This window comes from Cupressus sempervirens, chromosome 11 (genome assembly GCF_028749045.1).
Source record: "Cupressus sempervirens isolate cs-2001-9-10 chromosome 11, ASM2874904v1, whole genome shotgun sequence".
NCBI lineage: Eukaryota > Viridiplantae > Streptophyta > Pinopsida > Cupressales > Cupressaceae > Cupressus > Cupressus sempervirens.
In genome coordinates this window covers 602,837,159-602,862,237 of record NC_143128.1, presented here as the reverse complement: position 1 = coordinate 602,862,237, position 25,079 = coordinate 602,837,159, and the positions used below count along the sequence as shown (strand labels likewise).

Here is a 25,079-nt window from a genome sequence, read left to right as displayed (position 1 = left end):
TTATATGGGCATTCCTTAGAGGAATGTCACATAACTTGGCAAACTTTGCAAAATATTTTCTTCGGGGATGCACCCTTTGTGTGGACCTCATTGCATTCGGTACACCAAAAATCATCGTCATCATTTCTACTCATAGTACCCTTCATCGATTTGAATACTTGCATCATTCTCAACATATCCTTTTGAAGGGATTAAGCCTTCTTTTTGGATTCCTCGTCATTGCTCTGGTCCAAGGAATCATCATCATTGGATGACCCGTGCTTCTTTTTCTTGATAATTTTGTTTTTGCTCTTCGAGTCCATTGCCATGTTGTACACATTGCATATAGTGTAGTGGGAGCAATCTTCATCTTCTTTTTTAGAAAAGGTTTCAACCCTTCTATAAACCATTGTCTCCTTAGGCCATTCGTTGGCTAGCTATCCATCTTTCCCAACAATTCCTTAAACATACACTCTAACAGTTTTATCCTTCACCTACTTAAAATTGTATATTTCTACCACAATCTCGTCAACTTGCAACAGTCTAAAATTGGTTTGGAATTCCTTTTTCAAGTCCATTGAAGTGGTGACATTAGTCTTGTCAACATCAGAGTTCCAATTTATGGTCACTCTGCGTAACATGGTTGGAAATTGTTTGTCCCATTCGTCTCGATCTGTTACTCCATTAGCGAACCAAATGGTTTTGCAAGTTCTACAGTGTCACATGGGGTCTTCCATCTCATCACATGTAAATTTGGGCAACTTTTGCTTCTACAACATCACGACAATTTTGGTTACCGCCAGTGTTGTTTGTGTTACCATACTAAATGTATGAGAACCAATAAGTTGCTCTGAAAAATGTGCCCTTGTATCCCTCTGACACTCATAATTGCACCTCTATCCTCGGCTTCTTCTCCTTTCCCTCAGTCCCTACATGCCTCCTCCCTTGCTATGAGAGTAAGGTTTCCCAATTGGTTTCTAGTTTCTTCTAGTAGTTTATCATGATTGACTTCTTCATCGTCAGTATGGTATCTCTCTTCCATATTGTACCCTATGTCTCCAACTTGTTCAGTTGTTGTGGCGCCACCTTCATTCCCCTCTGGCAACCTTCTCTCTAGTCGACCCTCAACAAGTCTTCTCAGTCTTCTCCTTCGCTCCGCTTGTTCTTATAGTCTTCAAGCCCTCTAAATGGCCTCAAACTCATCTATATGATCCTTACAACTTTTGTCTTTATTGATAAGATTTGGCATTAATTACTCCTCTTCGAAGGGTTGCCTTGTCTTATTCGGCTCTCGTCTCTCTCTTATGTATCCCTTTACCTGTTTTCTTCAAACCTTCAGAGGATTTGTTGGCATCTATTCTCTCTATTAATTTCCTCTCGTGAGTTTTGTAGGGTCAAAACTCTTTGTGCCAATAGATATGGGAACCTACTCATCAACCAATCAACTACAAGGCTTCCTCAAAGAGAATGCCACACTACACTCTTGAGGACTTTTTCTTGTGCAGCTTCTCTTCACACATGAGTTTCTTTTGATGCTTGCAACAGGGAGATGAAATCAGATGTCAATGCCCTTTCTCCTTCAAACAACTCTTGGAATGTGTTGTCTTCATTGTAGGTACTACCCTCAGCTACTAGTTGTCCCATTATTTATCCTTTGCCATATACTACACTCTGTCACTCTCAGGTTCTTTATAAGCAACGACCACAAAAGTTCATTACTTCAGGTAACAAGTATAATGCATACGAGAGTAGAAAGTAACAGAAAGTAATGCAATGTAACACAATTATCAAAGAACTCGTCAAGCCTTCTTTACTCATATCAAAAAATGCTTACAACCATTTATTTATCAGACTCACAATGCCAAAACAACTTACTCCACACTAACGATGATGTTTCTCAAACAAATACATGTCATATATAAGTGTCAAAGGGGTCTTACAACCATTTATGTATCAGACTCGCAATGCCAACACAACTTACTCCACACTACTGATGATGTCTCTCGAACAAATACAAGTCATATATGAGTGTCAAAGGGGTGCAACTACCAACCGTCAAACCAATCCAAACTACCAACCCAAACTACCTATCCCTTCAGACACACTAACAAATGTTAACAACTAGTTTTACCAACAACAAAAGCTCCTATTGTAGTCCAAGATCATTTATTGGAAATACAAAATATACATTGAAACACAAAGATGTGTTACCCCCTCCCCCCCCACACCTCAAGCCCAGTGTTTTTGAGATAGTGACATCTTTAGGACATGGGGATGGGGACAAGGCATCCCTTGCCACCGCCACTAAGACATCAGGAGACATCAGAGATAGCTAGGCATCTTCGGGATGTCGTGTTGACACCACGGCATCCCTTGAGTATCTCAAGGACATTTGGAAGTGTCTCATCCCAAAGCCTTAGGAAAGGAGGAAACCTAAGCTTCAAACAACACAAGGATCTTTAGGGCTAAATTTTTAGACAAGGATGCCACAATCAATATGGAGGAAGAACAACATGAATCAAAAGATGATGTATCAAGATTTTATGATGCATATTACGCCTCAAGCCTTATCATACATGCAGATCTAACTTTCAGGGACTGTTATGAAATGAAGAAAGCAATTGAGCATGGGAGAAAAAGGTAAAAAGGAAGTTAATGCATATAATGCCTTAAGCCATATCATACAAGCAGATCTAGCTTACAGGGACTGTTATGAAATGAAGAATGCAGTTGAGCATGGGAGAAAAGGGTATAAAGGAAGGAAAGACATTCAACATTGATTAGGAAAGGTCACCATATCAATCTTTGATGGATCCGGAACCTCATTAGCAATGGTGTAGTTGCAGAAATCACACACATACTCCACATTAAATCCAATGTATAAAAAAGAGGGCACTCGAATTTTCCACCTTGCATCTTGAAGGGGTGGCTCATGAAAGGTGGTATCATGGCATGATAACTCAAGTGCATGATTTGGTAACTTCATTAGAAGACTTCAGCCAAAGGTTGACTGATGACTTTGATAGAAGGGAAAAAGAAGAAATTCAATTCAGGAAACTAGCTCCGCTGAAACAAGATGGTAAAGGAGAGGACTTTGTAGCAGAGTTCAAAAAACTTGTAACAATGATTCCTGAAGTAACTGAAAGGTGACTTGTAGTATTCTATTTGTAAAAGGCTTGGCAGAACCTCTCAAAGGTTTAGTAAGGGCATTTGACCCACATACAGTACAAGAAGCCATCACAAGATCCCCTTACTCTGGAAGATTTGATGACTAGGGACAGAATTTATTTAAAACGAACACCTCCTATTATGCTCAAGAGACCTTTCTAGAAGAATGTACCACCTCCCAAGGCTTTACTCTCTAAGCCAAGTCAAGCAGAGGTGTCTAAGAATGAGCTATGAAGGAGGAAGTTATGTTTTACATACATAGAACCTTGGCAGCTAGGGCATAGGTGTTTAGATAAATTGAAAATAAATTGCATAGAGGTAGTCTCCAACGAAGATGCAAAAGTCATGAGGTTGCACCAAAAAAAGAGGGAGAAGAGATGAAGCATGAATGACTAGGAGAAGAGCATTCAAGAGGTTACACTAGTAGCGCTTTCAGGAGCACCACAATATAATGTTTTTCATCTTATACAAAGGTCTTGAAGGGGCAAGAGGTAAGAACCCTTACTGATAGTGGGGCTAATTAAAATTATATTGATGGAGTAATGAGTAAACTAGGATTAAAGACTTGAAATATTAAGGGATTTGATGTAAAAGTTGCCAATGGAACTATTATCCCTTGTACTAAGAAGGTTCCTGAAATGGAGTTCATGATGGGAGAGTTTAAAATGAAGGACGATTCTATGTTATCAACATGGATGTGGAAGTTGTTCTAGGACTTCAAGAGTTATACGTGATAAATATGAACAAAGTAATTGACCCATGGAGTTCTCATTCCAACTCAATGGAAAAAAGAAAGTTCTAAATGACTTATCTAATAAGGGATCTACGGAAATTTCAGCTAAGAGGATGGAGTAAGTTTTTTAAAAGGATCAAGTAGCATGGGCAGATGAATGCTTTATTATCAACCCCATCTGTCAAAGGATCGGAGATCCTACAATATGAAAGTTCAGTCTATTTTAGACAAGCATAGAAAGGTATTCAAAGAAATTCCTCAAGGCCTACCACCAAATAAGGATTTTTAGCATATAATCAAGCTCAAGGAAGGAGCAAAACTAGTCATAATCACTCCATATGGTCATTCCAAGGTGTATAAGAAGGAGATTGAAAAGAGAATTCGGCAAGTTTTGGATATGGAGCATAGAAGGTATAGCTTTAGCCGTTTTGCATCATCCATATTGCTGGTCAAGAACAAAGATGGGACCACGAAAACATGTATCGACTATAAAACACTTAATAAAAGGACAATCAAGAATTGCTATCCCATACCAAGTATTGATGAATTAATTTATAAGGTTCAGTTAGCTGAGCATTTTTCCAAGATTGAATTACATTCGAGATATAGTCAAATCAAAGTAAGAAAAGAGATGTGTACAAACAGCACTTAGGTGTCATTATGGGCATTATGAATTTTTGGTAGTGCCATGTGGCCTAACCCATGCACCAAAAACCTTCTGATCATGCATGAACTAGGTATTATCATTTGAAACATCTAGATGAGGTGCTGGGTATACTTGAACAACATTATTTTTATGCCAAGGTGTCCAAGTGTAATTTTGGCTTGACTGTAATTTTGTATATGGGATTCAAAATTAGTGCACAAGGTGTTATGTAGATGAAGAAAAGATCACAGCAATCCAAGCTTGGGCTTGGCCAAAAACAATTTGACACAACTGAGATGTTTTGTAGGTTTACACACTATTACAGATGATTTGTGAAGGGATTCTCACAACTTGCAGCTTAACAAGAAATGAGCATTCGCATGGAACTCGACAGCCCAGCAAGCTTTTGACAAACTCAAAGAGGCAATGAGCTCATATCCAGTTTTGACAACTCAAGTTTTTTTATTTCTTTATATCCTAGAATATGATGCTTCAAGATAAGCCATAGGGACTGTTTTGATGCAGAATAAAGATTCCATAGCACATGAGAGCAGAAAGCTCAAGGAGCCAAAACGGATGTTTTCAAGTTATGAAAAAGAAATGCTGGCCATAATGCATGTTCCAGCCAAGTTCAAGCAATATTTTATTTCTAGATTATAGTTAAAACAAATCACATGTATGAAATTCCTCCTTAACCAAAGACTTGAATGATAGGCAACTGAAATGGGTGAGTAAAATTCAAGACTATGATTTTAATATTGAAAATGATAAGGGAACAATGACACGGTGGCTGATGCACTCTCTAGAAAGCCTCATATTTATTCTATAACTTATACATCTATTGATTAAAAGGCTTTGATGATTGCTAGGAATCATTTGTTCGTGACATTTTGGAAAGGAAAGTGCAAGATGATAGGTCCGAATATATGAATGACCTCATCATTGACAAGCGTTATATACATCAGACCTAAATCCAAGATACAGGAAAGGATTTTATGAGCATGTCACAACACACCACTTCCTGGTCATTCGGGCTTTTTCAAGACCTACAAGCAGGTGACATTTTTCATGGAAGGGACTCAATAATGAGGTATTGTAGCATGTAAAAGAGTGATTGGAATGTCAACAAAACTAGTTAGAGCATCTGTTTCCAGCTGATTTATTGCAACCTTGACCTATCCCATATCAGAAATGGAAGATTATATCTATGAATTTCATCACAGAGTTTCCAAAGGATCAAGGTAAGGATTGTTTGTATGTGATTGTTGACAGGTTTATAAAATATGCACATTTCCAAGCCATAGTTTCAGAATTTAAAATGTCTCAAGTGGCAGGCCTGTCTTTCGGGGAAAGTTTCAGACTTCATGGGTTGCCAAAAAGCATCTTAAGTAATAAGGACAACAGGTTTCTCAGTTTGTTCTAGCAAGAACTTTTTTGTTTGATAGGTATTGAATTGAAACTGAGCACAATCTATCATCAACAAACTGACAGAGAAACAGAGATCGTGAACAAATGGGTAGAAGGCTAATTAAGGAATTGTGTCATAGGGTAGAAGTCAGCATGGACTCCAATAGCCCAACAAGCTTTTGACAAACATAAAGAAGTAACGAGCTCATGCCCAATTTTGGCAATCACAGATTTTCCACTTTCTTTCATCCTAATTAGTGATGCTTCAAGAGAAGGCATAGGTGGTCTTTTGATGCAAAATAAACATCTCATAGCATATGAGAGCAGAAAACTCAAGGAGGCTGAACAAATATTTTCAATTTATGACAAAGAAACTGTAGCCATAATGCATCAGACAATATTTGGTTTGTGGGAAGTTTGTAGTTAAAACAAATCAGAATAGTCTAAAATTCTTCCTTAACCAAAGAGATTTAAACTATAGGCTGCAGAAATGAGTGAGTAAAATTCAAGCCTAGGATTTTGATATTGAATATGTTAAGGGGGATCACAATATGGTGGCTATTGCAGTCTCTAGAAAGCAACTCATATATCTGTTGATTGGAGGGTTTTGATCATGGCAAGGATTCATTTGCTAATGACATTTTGAAAGGCATTGTGAATGAATTCCTTCTTTACATAACAAATATGTCAGACCTAAATCCAAGATGGAGAGGATTTTAAGAGCATGTCATGGCACTCCAGTTGCTGGTCACCTGGGCTTTTTCAAGACCTACAACCAAGTAAGAGAGCGTTTCTCATGAAAGGGGCTCAAGAATGATGTATTGTAGCACTAAAAGAGCGTATGGAATGTCAATAAAACAAGATGGAGCATGTGTTTCCAGCTGGTTTATTGCAGCCTTTACCTATCCCAAATCATAAATGGGAGAGTATTTCCATGGATTTCATCATAGAGTTGCCAAAAGTTCAATGTAAGGTTTATATGTATTTGTTGATAGGCTTACAAAATATGCACATTTCCATGCCATATATTCAGAATTAAGGCTCCTCAAGTGGCAGGCCTGTTATTTGGGGAAATTTCCAGACTTCATGGGTTGCCAAAGAACATTTAACACAGGATTTTCAGTTTGTTTTGGCAAAAACAATTCCATTTGATAGGTACTAAATTGACATGAGGCACTCGCTCTCATCCACAAATTGACAAACAAATGGAGATCGTTAACAAATGGATAAAAAGCTACCTAAGGAATTATGACACTAGGTAGCAGTTAGCATGGGTCAAGTGATTGCACCTAGGTGAATTGCTACAACACAACTTAGCATATGCACCTAGGTCAAGTGATTGCATGGGTCAAGTGATTCTGACTAATAGTAGAGTACCAAGTGCAAAGGATGTGGTGCAACAAAGTAAGGATATATTGGAAGCCCTCAAAGAAAACTTGCAGCAGGCCTAAAATCAGAAAACAATTTATGCATATAGACACCAAACTGAAAGAGTCTTCAATGTTGGTGATATGCTGTTTCTGAGTTTGCATCCTTATAGAAAGTCCTCTATCAAAGGGAGTGGAGCTGAGAAACTGAAACCACGCTTTCATGGGCCCTATAAGGTGGTAAGGAAGGTTAATGCACTTGCATATGAGTTGAAACTTCTAGCTGAGAGAAAAAATCACAATACATTCTGTGTTTAATGCCTTAAGAAGGCTCTTGGACAGCGAATCTCACACACAAGAACTGCCTCCTCTAGACTATGAAGGCAAATGAATTCTTGAACTTAACACATTGTTGGATGTGAGAGAAAAGTTAAGGAACGAGATCATTCTAGAATACTTGATTAAATGGAAAGGATTACCCCATGGCGATGCCAAACACCACAACCTTAAATTGTTTGGACGAGAGGACTACGATGATCCTGGTTGCCAAGGAGTTAACCTCAACAATTATTGAATTTTCAAAAAATGTCTGGGCTGACCTTTTTTGAATTTTTGTTTAATAAAAATATATCAGACGGCCCTAAGGCCAACGTGTTTGTTTTTAAGGTTAAATTTTTTTAACCAATTCAATGCCTTATATGTACCTATGTTGTAATCAAAGTTTACTATTTGATTTGTCATTAAACAAATGGAGATGTTATCTGTATGCAACCCTAGATATCACACTCCTGGAGCAGCAAGGGAGCCTACATAAGCATTAAGAATCAGAAGAACTTTAAGCAGGTTGAGGGGTCCTCTCAGGATTGACTTGCAACTTTCAGGAGAAGTGCTATATCAGCCAGGCAATGCACGTCTCATATCTCAGATAATGTGTGGAAGACATTGATAGTTGCACATATATATTACTCCCAGGCATTCCTAATTGGCATTGCAAGTCCAAAATACTTAAGAAGGAAGCCAAGGTAATAAGTCTGCAGGTGCCTATAAGGTCTAAATACAATTTGAGAATTGTTGCAAATTATATGCAACTGGTTTATATGTGTGATGTTCCCGTCCTCCTCTATGATCAAAATAAACAATAAAACAATGGTGTGTGGTCTACTGTGCGGCTGATGTATGGATGTCGTACGGTATCAGGAGTGGTTGCTCAGGTAAGTTCGTACAAGAGGCCACAAGAGGCCGTACGGTAGCCAAAGTTGGTTGTATGGAAGATGCTTGGCCATACATTTGATAGAACAGTCTGTACGGTGCTTGGAGGAGAATGTTTGTTGGTCATACGGTGGATACAAGCAGGGTCGTATGGGAGATTTCAGAAGGTCGTACAGTGGATACAAGCAAGGTCGTATGGGAGATTGCAAAGGGTTGTACGGTGGACACAAAGCATGGCCGTACAAATGTTTTCAGAGGGTTGTATGGTGTAATGTGAGCCGTACAGTATAGGTGTCTGTGTCCGATGATGTGGTGCAAATGAAGTCGATGTTGGTGGGTGATCGAATTACTAATACAACCAAGATAAAACTCGAACAAGAATTGGAGAGTGAATACAATAACATTCAATTGATATTCGCAATATGATGGTGCTCCGATTTGCCAAATCCGAGTGAAATATTACAAATGACGAAATAGGGTGAAGGTTAAATCCCATTGAAACCAAAATAGCCAAGTAGAGATGATTTTTTACTTCCGAAATGTCGAACAATAGAGAATTGCAACTAGAATTCGCAGTACAAAGAAATAACCCAAAATGCATACCTAATGACTACCTATAAGCTGTGCTTAAATACCCATCGAGGAAAACTTCTCGAGGGTGTACAAAGATAGCTAACGGCAACACAAACTATGGAAACAAAAATTAAAAATGGGTCAAAAATATATTAAATCAATCGGCCCATTACAATAGTTTCATTAATGATTTATTTTATAACGGGAACATTACAGTCCTCCTGTCCCAAATTTTGCTTATCCTCAAGCAAATGCAATGTCCAGTGCGCTCGCCCTCCCATGTTGCATCATCCAATGGAAAGCGTTTCCAACGCACCAAATATTCCTTCACCATGCAGTTCTGCAGGGTCTTCTCACGTACTTCAATGATCTCAACTAGTTCCAATATGAGTTTTCCTTCTTCATTGTGCAGCAGAAGGTCTGTGGCTATCGGGACGTTCTGCCCCACGGCCTTCCTCAGGCATGAAACATGAAAGACGTTATGAATACGGCTTCCCTCTGGAAGTTCCAGCTCATAAGCGACTTTGCCAATGTGTCGAACTATGCAATAGGGACCACAAAATCACGGCTTCAATTTTTCTTTTCCCTTTTCCTTCAATAAGGATTGTCGATATGGTTGGAGCCTAAGATAAACCAAGTCCCCTACTTTGAAATTTCTCTCCATTCGGTGTCTATCGGCGTACATCTTTTGTTGATACTGTGCCTGTTGTAAGTTCTCCTTCAAGTATCGTAGGATGTCCTGTCCAATCTTGATGCCAATCCCTCGCCCTTGGTGCACGACTGTCTACTAGCACTATGTCAATGAAGGAGAGGGGTTCGTACCCATACAAAGCTTTGAATGGTGTCATCCCAATGTACATGTGATACGTGGTATTGTAACAATATTCTCCTAGGTGTATCCACTTGACCCACGCCCATTGTTGTGCCGAGACATAGTTTGGAAAGTAACCTTCGAGCCACTTGTTCACAATCTCCGTTCATCCGTCTATCTGAGGGTGGTAACTAGTACTTGGTGACAATTTTGTCCCTGCCAATCGAAATAGTTTTGTCCAGAAGATACTAATGAATCACCCATCCTGATCACTAACAATGTTTTAGGGTAACCCATGCAAACGAAAGACTTCTCTAAAAAATAGATCGACAACTTGTGCGGCCTGAAAATCTGAGGGGATGGCGAAGAAATGTGCGCACTTTGTCAATCTGTCAACCACCACGAAAATACAATCCTTTCCATTCACCTTGGGAAGCCTCATTATAAAATCCATTGAGATACTTTCCCACTTATGTTCTGGAATCGGCAGAGATTGCAGTAACCCGACAGGTAGAGTATGTTCAGATTTGTTTTGCTGGCAGACCGCACACTGTCTTACATACTGCAATACATCCCCTTTAAGTCCTTTCCATGAAAACCTCTCCCGAAGACTTCTGTCAGTTTTAAGGAAACCTAGGTGTCCTGCCAAGGGTGAGTTGTGTACTTCCTTCAAGATTTTCTACTTCAATTTGGATTCCGACACTAAAAATATCCGATTCTTATAGTACATGATGTCATCCACCACTCTGTACCGATCATCCTGAGTGTTGCCATCCATTAGCTCACAGGCAAATGTGTTTTTAGAGTATTCTACCAACAGGTGTGCCTTCCAATCAGCTGAAATCTAGTTTAATGAGCAGATGGCGGGTTTCTTGGACAAGGCATTTGCAACCACATTGGTCTTCCCTTTCACATATTCAATGTCAAAATCAAAAGCCTGAACCTTGCTTACCCATTTTTGTTGCCTCTCGTTCAAGTCTCATTACTCCAAAATATATCTCAAATTGTTGTGATCCATACGGATGACAAACTTGGCACCTACTAAATACTATTAGAACTTGGTTAGTGCATATACGATGGCCAACATCTCTTTGTCGTAGATGGAATATAGGCTTTCTGTCTACGTAAGCTTCATGCTCTCATAAGCTATGGAGTGTCTATCTTGCATTAGTACCGCGCCAATGCCTTCTCCGGATGTGTCGCACTCCAAAATGAATGGTCGAGTGAAATTAGGTAATGCAAGTACCGGACAAGTGCTCATTGCCTCTTTCAACTTATCAAAAGTGAGTTGTGCCTATCCATTCCACTAGAAAGACCCCTTCCTTGTCAGATCCATTAAGGGTGCGTTGAGCTAAGAGAATCCTTTAACAAACCTCTAATAATAATTGCACAATCCAAAAAATCCTTGCAAATCCGTGAGTGATTTTGGGGGAGGCCAATCAAAGATAGCCTAAATCTTGTCCTAATGAACTTGAACTCCGTATTTATTGACAAAATGCCCCAGGTACAATATTTCTATCATACCGAATTCACACTTGGATTGCTTGGCGAAACAAGACTCCTCCATGATCCTTAGGACTTCATCCAGATGCTTCAGGTGCTCCTCCCATGTCTTGCTATAAATAAGATCATCAAAAAATATCAATAAGTACTTACGCAATTGTTTGTTGAAGATATGATTCATGGATGATTGGAATGTAGCAAGTGCATTTGTCAATCCGAACAACATGACCAAAAACTCATAATGCCCGTAGTGACAACAACATCTTTTCTACGTCTTCCTCATGCGAATCTGATGGTATCCGAAATGGAGATCTATTTTCAAAAAATAGACTGCGCCATGTAATTCATCCAACAAATCATCTATCTTTGGAATGGGATATCTATTCTTTATTGCTTTTTTGTTCAACGCACGGTAGTCCATACACATGCACATCGTCCCGTCCTTTTTGACCAATAACACCAACAATGCGAAAGAGCTAGAACTAGGATGGATCCATCCCTTTCTCTAGCAATTCCTGAATCGTCTTTTCAATCTCATCTTTGAACTTCTTGTGATGGCGGTCCGGTGTGGTTATGACCAATTTGGCTCCTGCTTCCAACTTGATAGTATGTTCAAACCCTCGATGCGGTTGTATGCCAGCAGGAATGTCTATAAAAACTTTATCGTGGTTGCTCAAAATCTTCTGGAGATCGTCATCCTAGAGAGGTGTCTATTGCCCTTTTATAGGTTCTGTCGAAACAAAACAATGTGCAGCCCAAGCAAAATCATCGCGCCGAAAAATTGCCTCTATCCGATGTGCAGAAACTTCCTTCAAACCCTCATTTGCCATTCCACGGAGAACAACCTTCTTTCCATCGACTACAAAAATAAAATACATTTGTTTGAAACTCTGAGTCTATTCATCAAGTGTCTCCATCCACTGTATGCCTAGAATAACCTCCATATCATCAAGGTCCGCTATGAAGAAATCCTTGGTCACCGTGTGATTCGCCATTGTGATACATAGCTAAGGAACAAGGTGCGTGCATGGCAGAAGAGTCACTCTGGCAACCTTGACCTAAAATCCTGCGTGCATCTCCGTAGGTAGACCTCTTCCTTTCACCAGAGATGAATTTATGAAATTTAGAATGGCTCCGCTATCTAGCATCACCGTAACCCTTTGTCCTTGAAGGGTTCCCCATACACGAAAAACTGTGCACCTCCGGCTACTGGCTAGGGCAATAGTTCCTCCGCACCGTACCAAAGCTGCAATTCTTTCCGTACAGTTTAAACCAACCATGTTGGTGTTGTTGTGAGGTTGGTTGTCTTTGGCAGGTATTTCTTCCTGTTCATCCTCATCATCGGACATGACCTCAATGTAATGGACCTTCCCTTTTCCGAGGCATTTGTGGCCAGGCTCTCAAGGTCCCTTGCAATTGAAACACGGTTTCTTCCTTCGGAGTTCCTATCTGGTGGCTTCGTCCAATGACGACTTTTTGGGCGGAGGTTTATTATCTCTGTCCCTCAGAAACACCGATGGTTTGGAAATGAGAGTAACTTCATGAGGATGATGTTGATGATGATGTCATACTCTGTGCCTTCTTAATGGCCTCCAACAGTGTGGTAGGATTGAACCCCTTTACCCAACCTTTCAATGGTTTTGTCAAACTGTCCATGAAGAGCACTACCCGTCGTCTTTCAGAAATGTTCGTGACCAAAACAAAGAGTTTCTGAAATTCCGTAGTGTACTGGTCGACCAATCCAATTTGTCTCAGCTGTGCCAAATCCTTGAAATTGAGTTCTGGATCCTTACCATCAAATTGATCTATCAATCTATCAGTGAACTCCGCATAAGTATTTATTTGATCATGCCCCAGTGTGATGGTGTCATGATGCCACCGTTCATGCGTAACTCCCTCCAAGTGTAGCGCCGCAAATTTAATTGCTTCTTCTGGCATGGGATTAAGTTGGAAGTAAGTATCGGCCTTCATTACCCATGCTTGCATAGATATGGATCTAGATCCGTCAAATGGGGACAAATTTACTTACCTCAACTTCCTTCTCAAATCATCATTAAAATATCCTCAATTTCCGCCTCCCGAATATCTCATTCTCAGATCTGCTTAGTCTTTTTAGGATATATCTTGCTCAAAATTCGCATTCTTCCAGTCTTCTCTTAATTGTTCTTGCATCTCTTCAAAGGTTGGCTGTTTCCCTCCATGTGGTACCTCAATCCGTGGGGGAAAAGACAGCATGGAAGGTCAAGAGCGTGTTGGATGAGGGTTTAATTTACCGAACACCTAGTCTGCACAATGACCATTTTGTTCTCCAAATATTTTATTGTCTGCCAACTTCTTGAGAGTCTCTTCTATGAGTCGCTAAGTATTGGTGATCTGTGCCTAATTCCTGGCAAGTTCTCTCAGTAGTGCCACGAGTTTGGCAGTTGTCGGTTCTGGTTCGGTAGCCATTCTATCAATGGAATGTGTCCTTCTCTTCCGGCTATAAACTCTCATTCACTGTCCACAGGCTAGCAGGATCGAAGCGCTCTGATACCACTGTAATATTCCCAAGTACAGAGGCCTAGTGACGACCGATTTGATGGCCGTACAGAAGCCTAGGGTGAGGGTTGTATGGTGTGAAGGTCACAATAGTGGGCCATACGAAAGCTAGGTAGTGGTCGTATGGAATGCTAGATTAAGGTCGTACATGGAAGAGATGGTAAAGTGTAAGGCCATACGGTGATCAAGTGGTCATACAGTGGTTAAAGATGTTCGTACGGTAGTCTTTGTTGGTGTACGACGGAGAGGGAGGGGATGGCATACGGAGATGGCCGTAAAATGATAGTATGGGGGTCGTACAGTGATGTTTGGTGCCACTTCTTGCAGATGTGCAGACAGAATAATGTAGTGGAAAAATGCAAACAATTACAACCATGAACAGAAATAAACACAGAGATGATCGATTAATGTTTGCCAGAAGATGGAGCTCCGATTTGTTAGATCTGAGCAAAGTATGGCATGCAACAACGGAATAGGGTGAGGGTTGAACCCCGCGGAAACTGCAGGAGCCAAATAGGGAAGATCTTTCTCTTCCGAAATGGCGAACTGTCCAAAACTCCAACAGGAATTCGCAGTACGTAGAAATAATCCAAAAGCATGTCTAAAGACTACCTACAAGTCGTGCTTAAATACCCGTTGGGAAACTTTCCGAGAGTGAACAAAGATAGCTGACGATGACACAAACTACGGAACAAAGTAAAAATGGGTCTGAGATATATTAAATCAATTGGCCCATTAACAATAGTTTGAAAAATGATTTATTTTAGAAAGGGAACATTACAAGGCAGAGGTTTATTATCTCTATCCTTTGAAAACACCGGCGGTTTGGAATGTGAGTAATTTCGTGAGGATGATGTTGATGATGATGCCATACTTCGTGCCTTCTTAATGGCCTCCGACAAGGTGGCAGAATTGAACCCCTTTACCCAACCTTTCAATGGTCCTGTCAGTCCATCCATGAAGAGCACTATCCATCTTCTTTCAGAAATGTCTGTGACCAAAACAAAGAGTTTCTGAAATTCTGCAATGAACTGGTCAAGCTATCCAGTTTGTCTCAACTATGCTAAATCTTTGAGATTGAGTTCTGGATCTTTACAATCAAATCGATCTATCAATCTATCAGTGAATTCCGCATAAGTATTTATTTGATCATGCCCCAATGTGATGGTGTCGTGATGCCACCATTCATGCGCAACTCCCTCTAGGTGCAATGCCGCAAATTTAATTGTTTCTTCTTTTGGCATGGGATTAAGCTGGAAGTAAGTATCGGCCTTCATTACCCACACTTGCACAGATATGGATCCGGATCCGTCTAATGGAGACAAATTTACTTTACTCAACTTCCTCCTAAAGTCGTCATTAAAATATCCTCTGTTTCCACCTCCCGAATATCTCATTCTTAGATCTTCATAATATTTGTAGGATATATCTTACTCAAAATTTGTATCCTTTCAGTCTTCTCTTAGTTGTTCTTGCATTTCTTCAAAGGTCGGCTGCTTCCCTCTGGGTAGTGTCTCCATCCGTGGGGGAAAGGACAGCATGGAAGGTCGACAGCGTGTTGGATAAGGGTTTGTTCTACCTGATACCGAGTCCGCATTGTGACCATTTTGTTCTCCGAATATTTTATTGTCTACCAATTTCTTGAGAGTTTCTTCCATGAGTCGCTGAGTATCATTGATCTATGCCTGATTCTTCGCAAGTTCTCTCAATAGTGCCATGAGTTCAGCAGCTATTGGTTTTGGTTCAGTAGCCATTCTATCAATGGAATGGGTTCTTTGTCTCTTCCGGCTATAAACTCTCATTCACTGTTCACAAGCTGGTAGGATCAAAGTGCTCTGATACCACTGCAATGTTCCCGTCCTCCTCTGTAATCAGAACAAACAATAAAACAATGGTGTGTGGTTTACTATGCAGTTGATGTACGGATGTCGTACAGCATCAAGAATGGTTGCTCAAGTAACTCCGTACGGGAGGCCACACAAGGTTGTACTATAGCCAAAGTTGATTGTACGGAAGATGCTTGGTCGTACATTTGATAGGACAGTCCATATAGTGTTTGAAGGAGAATGTTTGTTGGCCATGCGATGGATATAAGCAAGGCTGTACGGGAGATTTCAGAAGGTCATACAGAGGATACAAGCAAGGTCATACGAGAGATTGCAGAGGGCTGTATGGTGGACACAAAGCATGGTCATATGGACATTTTCAGAGGGTTGTATGGTGTAATGTGAGCCGTATAGTATAGGTGTCTGTGTCTGATGATGTAGTGCAGATGAAGTCGGTGTTGGTGGGTGATCGAATTAATAATACAACCAAGATAAAACTCAAAGAAGAATTGGAGAGTGAACACAGTAACATTCAATTGATATTCGCAATATGATGGTGCTCCGATTTGCCAAATCCAAGCAAAGTATTACAAGCAACGGAATAGGGTGAGGGTTGAATCCCACCGAAACTGGAATAGCCAAGTAGGGAAGATCTTTCACTTCCAAAATGGTGAACGACAAAGAATCCCAACTGAAATTCGCAATACAAAGAAATAATCCAAAATACATACCTGATGACTACCTATAAGTTGTGCTTAAATACCCGTCGGGGAAAACTTTCCGAGGGTGTACAAAGATAGCCGACGATGACACAAACTATAGAAACAAAAATAAAAATGGGTCCGAGATATCTTAAATCAATCAGCCCATTACAATAGTTTGATTAATGATTTATTTTATAACAGGAACATTACAATATGCTACTATTGTAGTCTGAGATTAAATCTGGAACACTAATCGCTTGTTTATTGGAAATACAAAATACACATGTCTAAATCCTTGATAGTCTGACTAATCATTCTAGGTTGTAGAAAGTTATTTGAATTGTGTAACGGGTGAACAATCTCAGCAAGAGAAGCAAATGGTTAGTCTTGTTATTTGAATATCACATAGTTGTTGAGTTGGTGAAGTATATAAGTGGAATATATTATGGGAGATTGTTGATACTGGAACTAGCAGATCTGAAAGAGCTAAAGTCCAAAAAACACATGCTGTGAAAAAACTCTTTGCTTTACAAGTTGGTGATGAAGGGTGCTCCCCTTAATACCACAAACACATGACAAAAAAAATAAAGCAACAACAGCGAATTCACAAGAACAAAAAATGGGCTTCTTATTATCTCCACAAGTATGAAATTATAGAATTCACGAATGCAATATGCAAAGCAACATGGGCACCTTCCTTACAATTTCAGCAAGATAGCTGTGAACCACCCCTCAGAACCGCCCTAGACAACCTAGGGCCTTCCTTATATAGGCATTTTCCACCACTTGGGAAGGTTCTAGAGACTTAGCCCTAACTCTTGAGGCTAACCAACCTAAAATTATATTATTTTATTTTATTTTATTTTATTTTATTACACTTTATTAGATAGAACCAACTCAAGGCAATTAACAAATTAAATTTTTGGGTAACCCAACTTTTGGAGACCATAACTTACAAATCATTGACCCGATTGGCTATTATAACCTCTCTTCGAACATGGCAGCGTTTATTCTACCTAGATTAGTTGTGCAAGCGTTTGTCAATCAAGGCTTGACCATGTGAAGCCATTTAGGCATTCAAAACTAAGCCTGAAGTTTTTGTACCGAAAATTCATACCAAAAATCTGCAATAACTTCACCAATACATATGATATGGCAATGAAACTCATTTGGCAAGCTAATATATCTAAGATGAACCTCCACCTATTAAATTAGAAGGTTTTGAGCTCACATGACCAACTTGTTAAAAATAGCAACTTGCACAAATAGCAACTCTGCACTGAAATAGCCCTTATTGAAAAGAAAGAAACGGAAATATTATTGGGTGATGAAAGATTTCCCTTGCACCCAGGATGCTCCTACATCAGTTGGTTTATTTCAAGATGAATGTCTGCAAGTGCATATCAAACCTATAAAATGGGACTCACAAAACAAACCTATCTTATCTGTCTGGTACTCATACCAATGTACCAAAATTAGAAGACCATGATGTACCTCCTGCAAAGAATGACTTAGAACAGCAAGTGATAGAGATGTGTTCTCACCGTGGCATTGAAATAAATTGACCACTCCATGATGATGTGTCCAAATGAATTGTCTCATTATGTACCTCCTACAAAGAATGACTTAGAACAGCAAGCGATAGAGATGTGTTCTCACTGTGGCATCGAAATAAATTGACCACTCCATGATGATGTGTCCAAATGAGTTGTCTCATTATGAACACGCAAAAATGAATCTGGTAATGATAGAATGTAAGAATTCTCAACATTGGAATATTTTTCTTGAAGATAAAGAAGATGAAGCCTCTAAACTTTAATTAGGATTCATACAAGCCAAATAATCAATGAAATACATTTGTACGAAGATGAGGAGCATTGGGTCAAGCCTCAATGTCTTACACAACTATCAAGACCTGCCAAATAAGCAAGTTAATCTTAGGTAAGTGCAAGAAGTTGGGTCCACTTTTTGGCCAAAAAGTTGAAGTGTATTTCCTGAAAACCAAAGTTTGTTATAGTTGGAGTAAACATTTTAAAGCACTTGGCATAAAATTCTAACATGGTCTAGGTACATAAGTGTGGAATTTTAAGTCTAGTGTTCAAATATGTAATTTATTCTAACACTCAAATGATAAAAGCTAGGCAAGAGCCTACAACATAACGGTAACTTGTGAGCCTCTTATGTGGGAGGCCTTGGGTTTGAGTATATTTGAGCTTAATACATAATAATAAATAATTTCAACAAATAATAGTAATTAATCTAGGCTTCAGCCCATTACCTATCAAAAAAAATGATAAAAGCTAATTTTTTTATAAGATATACATAAATATTTTTTTAGTCCTATATTTTGAGGCCAAAATGTGCACACGTGGCTAGCATAATATGGCTTAAATAAAAGCATTTTTGTAATCCTTTTGGAGAAGGATGTGTAGTGTGGTTAAGTTGGTCAGGATATTCTTTTGTAAAAAAAATTATATATGACCATTCTAGACATCATTCTCTTAAAAAAAAAAAAATTAATCATTTTATGATTAGTTTAGCGCAAGTTATGTTGGTCATACAAATTTTATGAAATGTGTATCCAATTCAAATGTGCACTTGTTCTGAAAAGGAATAGATATATGATGTATATAGAATTGGTGCCCATTTTATTTTAAAACCCAAACTTCTTTTTTACGAAATGAGTACTTATTCCTATCAATATTTTTATACACAAAACACTTCAACTAAAATTGGACTCATTATCTTGCTTTTACCCTCTTTTATATAGTAGGTTACCACAATTATCAAGGGGTAGAAGAATGTCTATAATAAGATCATCTAGAAATGGAGATAAATTGATCTCCAAAAATCCCCCAGTCTGGTCTAAAGAGTGCATGGGCACTTAATATGTTAAATAGAACACAGTGTCAAAATCAACACTGCTCAAAATCAATCTAAAGTTTCTTGACATCCCAAGCTTGCTTTTCATTTGATATACCTAGTTCATGCACAAGTCCATAGAGGTGTGGGAAGTGATGAAGCCGCTAAATAATTTTCAAAATAGTGTCTTGCCAAGGCTTACAATATCCTAAGTTCAAGAATCAAGATGATTGTAGAAGAATTAAAAAGCCCATGAGTGGACAATAATAAACTCCTCATATTTAGGTTAGAGATCAAAATGTGCAAAATTGGAACCTATGCAATAGAAAGGATGGTCCAATATTTTGCAAGATGTCCAAAGTCTATTAAAATAGAAAAAATGACTTGAAACTAAAATACCAAGTAACTAGATAAAATCCAATTAAAGCTAACTAGATGGTTGAATGGTTCTCAGGAAAAAACTTTCCTTTGCCTAGTTATTTGGAAAAAAAACACACATTATAAGCCAAATTTATGGTGATTTTTATAAGAATACTACTCTAGACCTTAAAAAGCAAGGTGTAACCTAGGTGCGAGTCTCCACCATGACTAAATGCTCAGGAAAGCGGATTGGCATGGTGATGATATCATCCTTGCACTAATATTTATATCAAATTATTTTAATTTATTTTCAAAAAAATTTGAAAATCGTAGGAGATGTGATGCGAGTCAAGTGTAGAGGAATATTGTTGGATTCCAAACTTTGTAGTAAACGTCGTTGGCACTACATAACAACTATATGCCATATGAAATTGTATGGATTTGTATTGTCATACAAACTACACTATCAAAAAAATTTCCAAACCCTAAAAAAAGCTTTGGATTTTTTTTGCTCCAAACATTTTCATGCCTTATATATGTTTAATGGTTTTAGAACCTTCTAAAGTCAACCATAAGATCCTTTTTGAACTAGGATGCACTCTATGAAGATCTCGGCTGAAAGTCCCTAGAAATAAGAAAAGGAATTGTAGATACAGATCTCTCATACATGTAATAGGCTTTGATCAGCCATACAGTAGCCCAAGGATCACTTACAGCGAAAACAACCTTTCACACAAGAGAAAAGAAAAAGGAAATGCTATAAAGCTAGAGACTTCATTAGTACAATATGCAATAAACAAATGCTAGGGTCATGACAAGTTTCACAATCTTATGGTACGAGACAAAAAATGTAAATGAGACAAATAAGTTTAGAATATGTGTATAGGACCTCGTGATAAACTAGCTAGGTAATATACCATGTTCACATTAACAATCTGAATCCAAAACTCAAACCAAACTAAAAGTCACGAAAACAAAATTGAAAAAATAAAATTTTCAGCAATATTGCTGACATGCAAATTTGCATGAAAATCCAAATCACTTCAACTAGGAAGATTAAAAATTGAGCACATTTGTTATATGGTTAGCACACTTATTATGCTACTTTTAATTTTAAAAACAAAATGAGCACATTTGGTATTTTTGATGTAGAATCACCTCTATTGGTTGGTAGGATTAACATCCCAAATTTACATTGAACTAAAGGGGGTTTTCGTCCTTAGGAAATCTCAAAAAGGGTGTCTGTATTAGAATGCTTTAATCTCCAAAATGGAAGGAATACTAAAAATCAAAAGATAGATTAAATAGGATGAATCAATGTAAGCCTTGACCTCTCTTTTATAGTCACCTATTTTGGGCCCTTTTTATATTTTTTTAACTTTAATGTATCTTTTCCTACAAGTATTTAAAATTACACCCAACAGCAATTTTTGAATTACATTCTAAATTAATGGTTAACCGTTAAAAACACTTATTTAAACATTCATAGGACTACAAAAATGTTTAAGTTGCCTTTTCTATAAAAAATGTGATTAGGCCCAACTTAAAATATTATTAATTATTTTAGTTCTAAAGCAGGGACATGATAACTTGGAATATGATTTCTAGGATGTGTCGTCATTGTAGAAGGAAAAACCTTAGTTGTCAAATACATTGTACATGATCAATACATGATAGAGTTGCAGCATATATTTTTCATATTCCTAGATTGTTTCCAGCTTTTACCAATTTACACCCAACTATTTATCAATAGCTGCGATTGTTGCACGACCATTCCTGACCCTATGCCTCCCATTCCAAGTCATGGAAGCTTTTGATTTTCTAGAGCCTTTTTCATGAAATATTATGGACTGTGGAAGCATCAAACACTCGATAACTAACATTATTTCTTATACCAATTCCTCATACTGATTAATGGAAACATTTGCATGTCTTAGGCCAAAATTACATTTGATACTTTAAGCCATAGTTACACCACCTTGGGGGATGGTGAAATAGGACAAGGGGACAGATGGGGCTTAATTTGGGGAAGGCGAGGGGGATGGGAGCAGGGGTGGAGGTTGTATATACTATACATATGGTACTTAAAAATAGTAGTTATGAAAAGATGTATTGCAATATAAGATATAAAGATGTAGAAGAGTAAATACTTGAACATTGCATGAATTGGAACATCGAACATTGAACATAAATAGTCAAATTAGCAAATGATCAACATCAGGACAGAGTCCCTAGCGTGTCCCCGTCTCCGAGATGTGGGGCAAAGAGGGGAGAGGGTGCAAGACACTTTTACGAGTTTACACCCAACTATTTATCAATAGCTATGATTGTTGCACGACCATTCTTGACCCTATGCCTCCCATTCCAAGTCATGGAAGCTTTTGATTTTCTAGAACCCTTTTCATTAAATATTATGGATTGTGAAAGCATCAACCACTTGATAACTAACATTGTTTCTTATACCAACTCCGCATACTGATTAATGGAAACATTTGCATGTCTTAGGCCAAAATTACCAATCATACTTTAAGCCATAGTTACACCGCCTTAGGGGATGGCGATGCAAGGGTAGAAGTTTCTGGGACGAGGGAAAGAGGGAGCTTAATTTGGGGAAGGCAAGGGGATGGGAGGGGGATGGAGGTTGTATATACTATACATATGGTACTTAATAATGGTAGTTATGATAAGATGTATTGCAATATAAAATACAAAGACAAGGTCACCAGGGGACGAGGAGACTTAAAGGTCTCTAGTACTAGTGCTGGTACTGGTATCGATACGGCAATTTTCCAAAAATAGGAGACAGGGGTACTTGGACACTGCAATTTTTTTTAATAGTTTAAAGAGTCTAATACTAAATACAAAATAGTAATACTGTAAGACTAAAAGACTAAAGTAAATAATAATAGTAATGTCACATTAATATAGAGTCAAATATTTCAAAACTCACATAATCACATTACTGCATCTCCTAGTCATACTTGTTTTCCAAATATTGCATATGATCATCATCATATCAGATTGATAATCGCTGAGATTATCATTAATTTTAAATTCAAGAAACTATAGTTTGATGCTAAATTGTCGATATACAAACAAAAATGGACAAACTTAGTATAGTAAACAAAAATCAGAAATCTATCTAGTAATAGTATGTTGATGGTACTGTCATGTAATCCACAAGGTTGTGATCATCCATCTTAAGGTCTTCAGCTATCATGCTTTCAAAATCATTAAAATTGTCATTGGTCATAATTTTTTCATTAAAAAACATTAAAATGAGGGCTAATATACATAAAATTATTTTAAATTTTATTTTACATTTATTTTTCATTAGGAGACTTCAGGGAGACTTCACTTTTTGGATTAGGAGACTAGGAGACTTCGTCATGAATTCTCCAACCTTTTTTGAGGTCTCCGGTGACACAAAAAGTCTCTGAGACGTGTCTTTTAGGGGGGAGACAGGTCTCCAAGTAACCATGTATAAAGATGTAAAAGAGTAATCACTTGAACATTGCATTGAATTGGAACATCAAACATTGAACATAAATAGTCAAATCAGCAAGTGGTCAACACTGGGACGGAAACCCCAAGTCCCTAGTGCATCCCCCCCTCCAAGACGTAGGGAAAAAATGGGGGAGGGTGCGGGGATGTGTCTCTATGTTACTGTGCTTTAAGCTAAGGACCAGCTTAACTTTTCCTAGACAGAAATATAAAATTTTAGTGAAAGTATCGCCCAGTCTGCAAGGACCTTACATGCCTCCACTCATTATCTCACTTTATAATCTATACTAGTTTGCTACTCTGACTCAATCAAGTGCACAATATGGGTCATTTTGACACCCACAAGTGTAATTGCCTCCAAACTACTGTGAGAAGGCAAATTGTTTTGTACAAAAATCATAACAGCATAGGCAACTGCAATCCCTTCAAATTAAGAAAAGATTTATATAAGATAACATGACCTTCAACCTCCTTGAAACCAAAATGGCTTTTAGGAGCTATATGTTGCAATTGCTTTTTTGTTCATATTTCTTTAAATAAAAAACACCTTTTGTTTGTTTAGCATCTTTCAACGTATCTATGTGAGTGTAGCCAATATCATGATATATGCTAAGCAAGGGAATGAACTTTAGAAGTGAACTCACCATAGAGACGATTATAGAAGAGTTGAGTGGCACCAGTAGATTGAATCAAGTTAAGCAGAGCAGAAAGGGTGTCAGTAGCCTTAAGGATGAGTAGAGGAACACCCAGAACTTTGAGAGACTGATTCAAATGCACGAGGCTCATCTTCAACCACCACCTGGAAACTCTGCCTGGATGGAATTGGGCTTCCTCATTAGGACACCAAATGTATACTGGCACTACACTCCCACCCCCTCTTGCAGCTGCCACCAATGCCGGATTGTCTTCCAATCTCAGGTCCCTCCTGAACCACACTATATTACATCCCATTTTTCACAACCCTATTCGAGTTACTTCAATTCATACCCTGCTAAAACAGATGAAAATCTCACCTCCTACTGAAACAAAGAAAATGGAAGGAGTTTAGTAACTTCATCTGTACATCTACAGTGTGACCATCAACAAGTGCATTTGAGCATCTGCCATGTCATCAATTTGTACCGTCTGCAACAACATGAAACCCATACCGATCACGGCGACACAAATATCAGCGCCCACACACATTTTGACAACGAAGTAATGGACCCACATGAGGCCCCTTTCCAATGACATCTTGTTTCCAATCCAAGGGCTGTGTAGCTATCTACGTGGAGGAGGCTGAATCCAGTAGTTTCTATTACTTGTCATAGAAATTTGACATGTTTGCATTATGGTAAGACTACCCATAGTTGTCCCTAACAACATCGGAGTCCTCACCAACCAGCGCGTCATTGTCGTGAGGTATAAAAACCAATATAGGTTACTTGGGCATCAGTGTCCGCTGTATTTTGGTTTTATGTTTCCCAAAGTATAATGTTCGCCTATAATGATGATGTAAAGTACTGTCAATTTTGAGAAGGAAACAAAGGCATTCCTTTCGTAGAATGTTTAGGAGGAGGACTCTTAAAGTCTCGCATCAAATAAAGATGTCTTTCTTTTTCACTTTACATAAACTCTTTATTCTAGTGGGGTCATTAAAATCTATTTTGGTGCAAATATTAATTTCATAGAATATATGAAAAGTATTGCAAGTTAAAGAATTATAACCAAAAAAATTGTTTTTCTATTAAGTATGAGGTAACCAAAAAAGGACAAACCACATATCGGAAGAGTATCAGAGCATAGGAAAGTCTAGAAACATCGCGACATAGTATCAGAGATCTAGACCAATTCAGATCAACCAATCATAAACACCTAGCCAACAAAAATAGCTAGGACAACAAAGATAT

The 25,079-nt window shown here is 38.3% G+C and overlaps 1 protein-coding gene across 2 annotated transcripts in view; it reads right to left on the bottom strand.

Annotated features, from left to right (window-relative positions):
- Positions 1-24,709, bottom strand: part of LOC149531121 (cryptochrome-1-like) — an 86,074-nt gene extending 61,365 nt beyond the window's left edge. The window contains exons 1-2 of one of the 2 annotated variants that reach the window (XM_089809088.1): positions 24,204-24,709; positions 23,835-24,115 (exon numbers count right to left, since the gene is read on the bottom strand). In XM_089809088.1, the coding sequence (XP_089665214.1) occupies positions 23,835-24,115; positions 24,204-24,247 (325 nt within the window). In that variant the 5' untranslated portion in view covers positions 24,248-24,709. Of the gene's footprint in view, positions 1-23,834 lie in introns of both variants that reach the window. The other variant, XM_089809089.1, reaches the window with a different exon arrangement.
- Between the last annotated feature and the right edge of the window lie 370 nt (positions 24,710-25,079).